We start from the raw sequence: 12,179 nt of genomic DNA, 5'->3' as shown, positions 1-12,179 counted from the left end.
GTATATTTCTATATTCATTCCATCTTTCATAATTATATAAACGAGAGAAACAAGATACACACCTATTATAACTAGCATATTTAACTTTGAGATAAACGTAAATACACTTTACATATCATTTTAATTAAAAATTGAATATTGAAATTGACTCTTATTTTGCACTAAGCTTGCTCTTGGTATAAAATGAAACGGATCGAGTCATCGAACGACCGGCGTTTTAGGCGGTAAAGTAAAGGAAAAAGCCGGCTGTGAGCTGTGAGCGATAGTGCGGTGCATCAATGTTCCCATGACGACGTTTCTTTCAGCTACCAACTTTATGAATGGAAGTTATCGCTTATATACTCGTGTAACTTACAATAAATAATATTCAACGTGTAATAATACAATAGCGCTTTATAGTCACGTTCTACGTAAATCCTCTATTTAAGCAAATGGCGACAGCGATCAAAGAACATACAATTCCTGCTACGGACACATTGGTCAAGTATGATACTCCAATTTCGATTACGACTCGTCCAGAGAAGGTGCGACAAATTTTTATTATCATTTTATGTTTTTACATAAATTACGATTTCTTTCAAAAAATAATTCTGTATATATGCAAATATGGGGCAATAAATACATAATATCTGCTTACTTTTATTCACTAAATATTTTTTACAATATAATATATTATAGTATATGTGTATGATAATACAAACTATAGAAATCAATATCTTAAACCAAAGCTACATTGTTAGAAATGTTCTTAAATTTTATTAACTTTTAAATTACACAATTTGAATTTAATTTCAAGACATTACATTAAATGTATTTATAAAAAGTATATTTGTGTACATGTACATAAAATTTAATGTATTTTTCATAAAATTTTATTAAAAATACATTATAAATTTCATAAATTTAATGTATACATTCATTTTATTTAAGTACTACTGTAACTTAATTTTCAGTTAAATCATTCATTACTTTTAATTTCGTTTATAACCACGAGCTTCATTTACGTGTAAAGGAAGTTCGATTTAGCTGGATCTTAAATGCTTGTATGATTCTGTGTGAATTTATATAGTACGTACACGTAGTGCTTTGAAATACATGCCGAAAATGATTTTTCGATCTTGAAACATTACTCCGCACAATAAAAGGAACAGGGAATAAGAATTTCAACCTATCAGAAATTATACATTTCACAATACATGATTTTTGATAGGTTGAAACTCTTATTCTCTGTTCTCTGTTCCCTGTTTCTTTTATTGTGCGCAGCTCCTGACTTCTTTAAACTACTGCAGTAATATCACAAGTTAAATTGACTAACAATTTGACAATTTGATCTTAATAATGCTGAGTGACATATTAAATTCTCGATAGTCCAAAAGTTTAGGATGCTCAACTGGAAAATGTTTTAAAAGATTACTATGTGTAATATATAAATTCACACAGAATCATACAAATATTTGAGATCCAGCTAGACTGTTTAAAGCATTGATTTCTATAAATATTTTTTAATTGAACAATAGGTACGTAAGGAACCAGCGAAAATTGGTATAGCTGCTTGCAAAATTCCAGTACCCTCAGTTCCAACTGATGTACGACGAGAAACCATCGAAATTTTAAATAGAATTTTACCGCCGAAAGAATGGGAGGAAGATGACCAGATATGGACTCAGCATGTAAAATTAAATACATTCTTAAAGTTACCTTTTCAATCCTGCAACGTGTAACAGTCGACAAATGTACGATATATGATATATATTATTTAGGTATCGAGTACTCCTGCAACGAGATTAGATGTGATAAATTTACAAGAGCAACTTGATATGCGATTGCAACAAAGGCAGGCCAGAGAAACTGGTATTTGTCCTGTTCGTAGGCAGCTCTATACACAATGTTTCGGTATATACGTGCATATATACATGCTCATGAATAAGCTTTATATTTAAATTGAAATATAATATATGGTTGAGTAAATATAATATCGTATATTATTACATATTTCTCAGATGAATTAATACGACAAATAACTGTAAACTGCGCTGAACGTGGATTACTTTTATTGCGAGTACGGGACGAAATCAAAATGACATTAGCTGCGTATCAGACATTGTATCAAAGTAGTATCGCTTTTGGGATGCGTAAAGCACTGCAAGTACCTATCTTTCTAATATCATATATATTTTTTCGCGTTTATATATAAGACACACGCAGAATATCTTTTACTATTGCAGTCTATAAAATTTACTACCATACAATCGTTGATGAAAGATGTCATTTTTACAGGCCGAGCAAGGCAAAGAAGATTTGATTAATACAGCCGAGGAATTGAAATTACAAAAAAGTGAGCTAGAAAAAATAGTTGCGGAATTACAACTCAAGTATGATCAATCTGAGAAAAGATCGACTGAATTAAGGGAAGCAGAGGAAAAAAAACATATGGAGGAAGTGCAATTCCTTAAAAAAACGAATATGCAATTAAAGGTAAAAATATTTATTCGATTTTGAGGTAGTACGGGAGCATTTATAGATATTGCAATATCTTAGATATTTGTATCTATGTAGCTCTGTATATATATCTGTATTTTAAGTATTTTAAAATATTTGTATTTAGATTTTTTTCGTATTTTAATTATTGTCTCTTATCTAATTGTTTAGAAGAGATTAATTATGATAACATAAATATAGATGGAGCTACATAAATGTAAATATTTTTAAATGTAAATATTTTGCATAAAATGAAATAATATAATTGCAAAACATGCTTTGTAAAATGTATTTTCAATTTGGTTATTCTATATAAATTTACTAAATCATTATAAGTTAAACTGTATTATTCATATTGTAAAGTATTATTACCACATAAATCAACGATATAATTGTATTATATACATGATCAATTATAATTTTTTTTCAGACTCAATTGGAAGGTATAATAGCATCAAGAAAGTAACTGCAGATAAAATTTTCATTTAAAATAATTTATGATGTTTACAATATATATTATCCAGAGAATTACGTATGTGTAGTTCTTTTGTGCAGTTGATGAGAGATAATTAATAAACGTAATATAGTATAACTATTAAACAGGAATAAAGATACATCAGATCTCAATAAATGCACATCCTATGAATAAAATATCAACCATTTATTACAAATAGGTGCACAAATTATTTTTATTTTTACATAACCATTTTATACTTTAAAATCTTAAACTCTTGGTAAAATATCTTAAAAGATACATTATTGCTTGTTACCACTCAAATTTGTAAATTTTCACAATGGTAAAGTCATAGGAAAAAATGTAAAATATACACTTACAATGTAATAGTAATTATATAAAATCTTTTGTTTTCGAGCATACTATCATGCTACTCTCATGAGAGAAAAGGATATTTTTTTCAATTTATAAATAATAAAGAATTTGAAAGACAGATCTATAAAAGGAAACTTAAAATTTATGCATAATTAATTTTTTTTATTAATTATGAATTGTCTATTAATCTATTTTATTAATCTATTTTATGTTTCATATGCTTATGACATATTCGGCATTCTTTATATTCCCCTCCACAGTTTTTTTAATCTAGATAGATATAGTAATAAAGAAATAAAAGCATAAGATGATTTAATTAAAATACATAGTTAATATAATTAATAAATAATTTAATGATTTTGTAATATTTAAAAGCATTTCAAAACCAAAATATATTTAATATCCATATTTAAATTTATTAAACTTTGATAGGCAAGAATTGTATCTTGCTATATAAGTAAAAAATAATTCATATAGATTAGTATTGGATCTATGTTGTACAATTTATATGGATAATGATGCACTACGTTGCTGAAATAAAATTGAGGAAAAAAGACAGCGAAATAAGTAACTATATAATAAATTTGTGATAATTAGAGAGATATTTTAACGAAATACATGATTCTTATATGAAAAAGTACTAACATTGGCACTTTTAATAATATTTCTACAACAATGATATAATTAAATGATTTTAAAAATTACGATGCATTAATAAATAGTCTCGACATGTGTCGGATAATTAAAGATAAAAATGTCTCAGATAAATTGGTTTAGTGAAATAAAACTTAGTTTTTTCTTTACTCGCTTATATATGCTAATACATAATACACTAATTAGTGTTCTAAAGGATAGAATTTAACATTCTAACATCTGAACATTATCAATAATACAGTATTTTTCAAATGCCTTTCCTATATAATGAATGAACTCGCTTAATTTCATTCATTGGTCCCTCATTCTTAATCGCACTTTAAACAGCAGAAACTCGCAATTTTATTTAATTTTACTTATTTACACTCGTTGGAAAAAATTCCATATATTCCATAAATTCATATTATGTATATCTATCAAATAAATATATTTTTTTAACCGCATATTTTTTGATTAACAAATGTAAAAAAATATTCGGTATAAAATAATATTCTTAAAGACAATATTAATATTACGAATACATTATAGATGATAAATTATATTAAAAAATGTGATGTCTTAAATTTTTCACAGTCTGGTGTACATGCAATAAAAATATATTCAAAGTATTAAATATATATAGAAATAGATGTAAACTTCATTGTATATACTCAAATTATTAAATTGTATATAATAATCTACGTCTATTTTGCCCAATTTTTAGGTAGCTTCTCGATAATTTACATTTCACGAATAATTTACATTAAAGTAAATCGAAATTTGATATTTTCTTATTAGACTCAAATAATATAAATTTGCTTTTCCTACATTCTTCTATTATAAATCAAAATATCTTCGTAAAAATTATCTATTAAAATCATATCAAATAAATAAAATATTCTACATATAAGGTAAGCAATTGGCCAATCTAAAGTCTACAATTTAAATATTATTTCAGCAATAGTTAATTATTGATAACTTTATATCAGTAAAAAGTTAGAGAAGTTATAAAAAGAAAAATTTTAAAACATGTTTCATTGTTTCAATGAATACAAATAACAGTATATGACAATGGACGTTGTAAAAATGTTACTGCGCACTTATATAATCATAATTATATATGTAACATGATAATTGCATAGTTTTATCACATTTAAAGCATGTTTTCAAAGTAACGATTATAAAAACTCAAAGAATTTTATGGAAAAACGGAAATGTATTATATGATTCTCATCATGCGCATAATAAAAATGCAATAGCGTCTGACGATTTCTCGCTAATATATGTCTTTTACCTCAATATATATGTATATTTCATACACACACACACACACACACACACACACACACACACACACACAATCATTGCGTATATGTGTATAATTATTACACATGATCAAAAAATAAACGGATATTAAAATATATCCATATATTTTAAATAAAATTAGAATATGCTAAAAAATATATTCAAAAAATAATGGCATAAAGGTTTCAGTGTATTATTCTTTGTCACTGAGATATTATTTGATTACCTTTTTATCTTTAATCTCTTTCTTTTTTAAATTTAATTAATTTATACTCGATAAAAAATTTCAAGCGAAATGTATGAATTGTTAAATGTATCGATGATAACATACAAAAATGCAGTAATACAATGTTTCATATCAAAATACGCAAATTTACCATAATTTTTAATACATATTAGATTTACGAAATTGTAATACATATGTGATGATATACAAAATGTAATAAAAATAGTAGTTATATCTCTACACAGATAATGGATGTATTGTATTCACTCAATCAATACGAAATATTAAATACCTACTATATTTTCATTGAATACAATACGTTTATTTAGAATCAGATCGCCATTTTTATATATTCATATTACTCGTTACATTTATGTGAAGAAAAAGAAAGAATATATGAAATAAAAATATGTTATATGACAACCATATACTGATGTATTGAAAATTAAAAAGAACCGATTGAAATATACACATAAGTGCGTACATATATGTATAATTTATCTATATAACATAAATGTATGCATATTCACATAAAACGATGTTACACAATGAATTTGTGCAGTAGTAAAATATTGGAATAGTAAAAATTTCATCGATTTTATCCAAGTCTTTAACGTACTTATCCTATCGCTTGTTAAGATACGCATTGAAATATTTTGTCAGTGACGACCTTTTTTTGATCGTTTACGTTTCTTTTTTTTTGCAGATGCAGCAGTAATATTTGCATTTGTTTTAGACATTTCATTTGCAATTTCAGATGTGTCAGTCGTAAGATGAGAATCTGTTTTTTCTTTTACTGTATTAACAGTCATATTTTGTCCCGTGGTATCTTCACTTTCACTTTCAGCATCGCTTGCACCAGTGCCGGTTATGCTTTCCACATCCTCTTCTGCATTGCTTAATTCCAATGATATAATCTTCTCCCTCAAAGTTTCCACCTAATTAAAATATATAAATCATAAATTTCAATCGTAGTTAATCGTGCGCAAATCTCTGGATTTTTGGATTTATAAAGCATATGTTGCAAACGACGCAATTAAAACATTTTTATAGTTTACAACAGACAATCTAATAAATCTTGTGATATCTGTAGAATATAAATTGATAATTTAATATTAAAATTTGAGATTACATAGATCAAATGACATATCAATTTCTATTATATCTGTTTGCAGATGTATGTACATCAGATTTACATCAGCGATTATTTTTGTTGTTCAAAAGCTTTATAAAATTCCAATTTTTATAGAAAAAGTATGTTAATTGTCCTATGTTTCCTGACTTCCGATACTTCCTTTAGCATAATTCTATGTCTGTACATGCAATAAAAACATCTCGAGCATAGAAACAAAATAAGTCATGCGTATACTACATACATATATAAAGCTATAAGCTTAAAATTTAAAATGTATACGTAAGATATATAAAAACCAAATTACCAATGAGTAGGAAAAAGTTGTTAGTGAGATCAGTAGAAGTAACATTCATAGTTCAAGATGGTGCATAATGTACCATCGATGTAAGCGACGGAATCTTGAAATAACAATAACACAATAATAATTGAACAAACACAGTACATAGATGTTACATATATACATATAAATAAAAACACAAGTAAAACACTTATTTCTTAATTTTGTAACATTTTTTAAAATAGTTTTATAGCGTACACGCGTATAAGATATGTTGAATTTAATTAATGTTGTCTTATGTTTAGGTGCCTTTTAGACTTTCAGCATTGTCTTCTTATAATTTACTGTCTACTATTTTACTTAATTAATGTTATCGACAATAATTTTTAAACAATCAGTTGTTAAACAAAATGTTAATGTCTCATAAGCTCGCAAGTTCCCCAAAATATATGCGATCTGATATGGAATATATTCATTTATATCCGTAAATAAAATAAAAGGATAAAAAAAAAATCGGAATACGGTGCACTCCAGAGATAGTTGCAACAGTGATAATTTATTATTGTGCTTTTTAATCCCTTCATTTATATATAAATGTGGTATTTAAACGCTCGTGCCAAATTTTACAAGCATAATACCTGACGCTCAATGAGCTTCTCGACGTATTCGACAGTTCGTACACGACGTTCGCCCGTCACTTCGTCAAGATATTCCTCGGTACGCCGAGTGACCTTCTCGTCCACTACTTTCTCAGATTCGCGTATCTCTTTAGGAGGACCCACTTTACTGCGCACAGCGAGCTTAGGAAAATCTGCGCTAGACGGCCGTAACGTAGTAAACTAAGATAGTAAAAGACAGACAAATGGGAACCGTTGTAATAACATGATTTTTTCCTTCATGAATGCTGTGTGTTAATTTAGGCGAGCAAGACAGTGATTAGTAAATAATCGGGTTAAACACATAACTTTGAAATAATCAAGCTTGCAGGTTCTTGTTATATATGTTAAATTATATAATTAACTTCGTCCTGAGATACTACTTCCAAAATTTTACCTCAACTGCTTTCTCTTGATCAGGAGTAGATCCGGTTGCAACAGTCGTATCTTGCGTATCTTCTTCTTTATTAGCAGTATCCATTATTTCACTCATCTTTCTGATAACCATCTGTGCTTGGAGTGCATCCTATAAAAAAGAAACATTATTTGATTTCAAATAGATCTATTTTATCACAATATTATATTATTATCAATACTTATTAATGTATAGAATCTTTCAACTTTACCTGCTCGAGAGATTTAAGACGCGCTTGTCGCCAAGCAGCACGTTTCTCTGCTTTAAGCGCTCGCTGTTCTGCAGGACTTAAAAGGTGTTCTTCATCCTCGTCCGAAATAAGGCCCTTCGAATATAAAATTAAAATTATGAAGTACATATCATACATACACACACACACACGCACGCACGCACGCACACACACTATATATATATATATATATATATATATATATATATATTAAAATAATATAATACCTGTTGTATTAAACGTTCTTTCAAACGACGTTCCGCTTTTGCTGTCCGTACGCTGCTGGGAACATTCTGAATAAGAGGGATCGAACTTCGCGAACTCAGTCGGCTACTGGAAAGTAATGAGAATTCATATTCACGAATGATATATGCTATAAACTTTACATTTATTTAAGAAGTGCAGAGACAACACAAAATTGTGTTATTTAGATTGTTCACATTACAAATCGTTGCCAAAAATTTGCGAGTGTGTGTACGTGTATATGTATACACGTACAAGATATCACAATACAATACTTTTATAGAATATTTTAGAGATAAAATGGATTTTAAAAAATTCTAATACAAAAATATCGAAGTTATAATAGTTTTTTTAATTATAATTGATCAAAGATAGTAATTCAAAATCTTGTAATTCAAAAACAATTATAGCCTTGACATTTTTGTATTAGAATTTTCGTCTTAGAATGTTCCAAAGAATCCAGAAATAATAATAGAAACTATAAAAATAAAAGTTTTTGACTTATAAGCAGTTAAAGTTAACTTATAATTCAAAAAATTATTGCAACCTCAATATTTTCGTACTATATGTACATTATATATATATATATATATATATATATTTATATATATATATACACACACTATATATATATATATAGAGTGTGTGTGTGTGCGCGCGCGCGCGTGTGTACCTATTTTTGAATTGCCAGGGACAAATTGTAAATGCTAAGAGATATAATAGAATAAAATAGAACAGAACAATTTATTTATTTCAGTTTACATTTTTATTACTAAGAAATATAGTAAAGTTTTCATATCTTTTGCATTTGTAAGCAATATTAACAGTTTAGGTGTATAATAATTTTATTCCAAATATGATTTAAACTTAACTTAAGTATTTTAAAATTTTAATGAGAATGTAATTTATTAAAGATTTTAATAAAAACTATTCCTGCAATTGCACACACATTATTAGTATATTAATTTAATTTAAATTTAATTTTTAGTGGTGTATAAAACTTTTTTTCTTTCATTTTGTATGTAATAAAATTGATATGAAATATATACATACAGTTATTTGATATACATATATATATATATATATATATATATATATAAACAAACGTAGAAATAAATATAAGCAATAACAGTATATATCATAGGAATATATAATAGGAATATGTAAGCTGTAACAAATTCATATCTAAAACTTATTGGCAATAAATAAAAATGCAAATAAACATATAGAATATACGTATGTAAAGCATAATTACATTCAATTATAATCAAATATTATTAAGGTTTAAAATTAAGTTTTCTAATAGATATCTTAAAATGTGCTATCACTTGCTTAAAAACATAAATAAAAAAATCTCAATTTCTGCACTTTTCCATTAACCAATAGTTTGAATATTATATAAAAGCTATTAGATTCTAACAATTTAATAATCTGAAAATTGTTCTTGATATCGCAATTAATCATAATACGATTGTGCACAGTCTATAACGTATACATTGTTTGTTAATATTCAAGTGGTTAAACATACAAATGTTTAACATTATAAACATAAGTATATATTCTTTCTCTCTTTCCCTCCCATCCTTTCGTTCTCTCCCTTTCCCTCTTCTCGCAAAACAATGAATTTATTCTAAAGTTAAAAATAGAATTATAAGTATATTATTAACCAGGTTATACAAGATTTATTTAAAAACATTGTATATTCTGTTCTATAAATTGTCATAAATCAATTAACATGTATATAATGTAAACATAACTTTTTAAATTTTTTTAGAAGTTTTGATATAATACGTTTTATTCATGTAATCTAATAATTTTTCGCTTAATTTTGTTTACAATACTTGTAAATTAAATATTTAGTTATATACTTTTATACTTATTTATATTAGATATAAATGTTACCATTTAATCGATGCGTAAAATATATGTCGTAATAGTTTGTATTATTTTCGAAATAAGGAATGATTTAGGCCGGTTTTCACAGTCTGTTCTTATTTTAAGTAATCTCTTAAAATACTAATGCGGCTCTCCGATTGGTTTATAACGTCGTAAGACTGTACATAAGATCATCTAAAATATAAGAATCGACTATGAATACCAGCTTTAAACGTGAAGATTGAAGCTTACTTAGGTCGTCCATTATCCTGGTCATCCATTGTATCAAAATCTTCGAGACCTTCGTTTTCATCAAGTTGTGCCCATGATTTGAGTTCGTCTCGCGTCAAAGTGGCAATTTTTTTTTCTATAAAAACATGATTTTTATAGTTATTTTCAATTATGTTAAGATAAAAAATATGATAAATAAAAAACTGGTCAGCTATATTTACAAATAACAGCTTACCTTCCTCTTGTCTCATTTTTTCTACCTCGTCTTGACTTAAAAAACTGAATATTTTATCTGTAATATAAAATTATTGATTTATTTTTTGAAATCGATATCTTATATATAAAATATATATAATATTTAAAATATATGATGTACATATACACACATATATATTCTCACCTGGTTTAGGCGAGGGTTTCAAATGTTCTTCCATGGCACTTTCGAATAACTTCTTTTTATCGCTGACTGACATTTTTGTCAATGGTGGTGTTGGAGATGAAGTTGGAGATTGCTGTGTTTGTAAACATTTCCACAAATAAATATCGATTTATATATTTTTCATATAGAGTAATTATAACATAATAATCAAATTAATACCAAATAAACAAATTACATATTGCATCCAGTCTCCATAAATACATGCCATAAATAAGATAGATAAGACTAGATTGGATTGCATTAAAAAAATTTGACGCTTTTATTAGTCGAATTTAATGGACAAATTCATTTTTTAGATTATGAGAACTTTGTTCCAGTATATATACATATATATGTATTAGGTATGCACCGGATCGTAAAAATACCGAATACCGGATATCAGATATCCGGAACAGAATGTAACATCGGATATCTGATATCCGCTCGGATATCCGAGAAGGTGATTTCTTTGAGTCGGATATCCGACCGGATTTAGAGAGTGTCTTCTAAAAAAAAACCTATAAAGAAAAAGATTGTAATTTTGCAACAATATATAACATTACAGCATCATAAATATGCATACTTATTTCTAGAACATTTGTATAAGAAAAAATTAACAATTTAATGATATCAAATTTCAACCGAATAATATTCCCGGATAATGATACCCGGCTATTCGGTGCATTCCTACAATATATATGTAGATGCTCATGTGTGGTGTGTGTGTGTGTGTGTATTCTATTAGTATATTAATATTATTATCAATTAACATGCTCTTCAAACCCACCTCAACCTGAACATTTCCATCAACAGAACGTGCTATCTGTCGCTTGCTAAAAGAAGCCGAAGTGTCAAGATTTTCCCAGCATTCGGGAGCAGTTAGAGGTGTTGGGGGAAGATGGAAACGTGCAGGTGTTTGATAGGAAATAACTTGTGGAAGAGAAGTAGATGCTTCCTGCAATGGCCGATTCGATTGTTCAATTTTAGATAGAGTAGGCTTAACATGGGACGAATAAACGATAGAATCTGAACTCTTTTTTAAAGATGGTGGCAGATCGGCAAACGTAATACTGCGTTTTGGCAAAGATTTTATTTTCGTTCGAGATGGTAAAGTTTGCATTGAAGTAGAACGTTCAAAATTTGCTGCTTTAGGAAGGTCAGGAATTGTAGATGACTTGGACGAAGAAAAATCCTTTGATGTTCCAGATGTCTCATTTGTTCTTGACTGA

General features: G+C 27.4%; 2 protein-coding genes across 8 annotated transcripts in view; one reads left to right on the top strand and one right to left on the bottom strand.

Annotated features, from left to right (window-relative positions):
• Positions 1 to 138: 138 nt before the first annotated feature.
• On the top strand, positions 139 to 3,078 carry Dnali1 (Putative inner dynein arm light chain, axonemal Dnali1). Its single transcript, XM_011059805.2, has 6 exons — positions 139 to 524; positions 1,518 to 1,670; positions 1,761 to 1,893; positions 2,001 to 2,146; positions 2,278 to 2,475; positions 2,909 to 3,078. Exons 1-6 carry the CDS (start codon positions 432 to 434, stop codon positions 2,942 to 2,944), a joined length of 759 nt encoding a protein of 252 aa, XP_011058107.1. The 5' UTR covers positions 139 to 431; the 3' UTR covers positions 2,945 to 3,078.
• Positions 3,079 to 3,120: 42 nt separating this feature from the next.
• scrib (scribble planar cell polarity protein) overlaps positions 3,121 to 12,179 on the bottom strand; it is a 34,507-nt gene continuing 25,448 nt past the window's right edge. For 4 of the 7 annotated variants that reach the window (XM_087412686.1, XM_087412677.1, XM_087412682.1 and 1 more), the window contains 9 exons: positions 11,738 to 12,175; positions 10,933 to 11,044; positions 10,768 to 10,824; positions 10,554 to 10,668; positions 8,411 to 8,516; positions 8,166 to 8,279; positions 7,937 to 8,065; positions 7,522 to 7,722; positions 3,121 to 6,409 (listed from right to left, as the gene is read on the bottom strand). In XM_087412686.1, coding sequence (XP_087268812.1) covers positions 6,131 to 6,409; positions 7,522 to 7,722; positions 7,937 to 8,065; positions 8,166 to 8,279; positions 8,411 to 8,516; positions 10,554 to 10,668; positions 10,768 to 10,824; positions 10,933 to 11,044; positions 11,738 to 12,175 — 1,551 coding nt within the window. In that variant the 3' untranslated portion in view covers positions 3,121 to 6,130. Of the gene's footprint in view, positions 6,410 to 6,910; positions 7,005 to 7,521; positions 7,723 to 7,936; positions 8,066 to 8,165; positions 8,280 to 8,410; positions 8,517 to 10,553; positions 10,669 to 10,767; positions 10,825 to 10,932; positions 11,045 to 11,737; positions 12,176 to 12,179 lie in introns of all 7 variants that reach the window. The other 3 variants (XR_015547215.1, XM_087412688.1, XM_087412695.1) reach the window with 3 other exon arrangements.

This window comes from Acromyrmex echinatior, chromosome 1 (assembly GCF_024713525.1).
Source record: "Acromyrmex echinatior isolate Ae372 chromosome 1, ASM2471352v2, whole genome shotgun sequence".
Classification (NCBI taxonomy): Eukaryota; Metazoa; Arthropoda; class Insecta; order Hymenoptera; family Formicidae; genus Acromyrmex; species Acromyrmex echinatior.
This window is presented reverse-complemented; position numbering and strand designations above follow the sequence as displayed.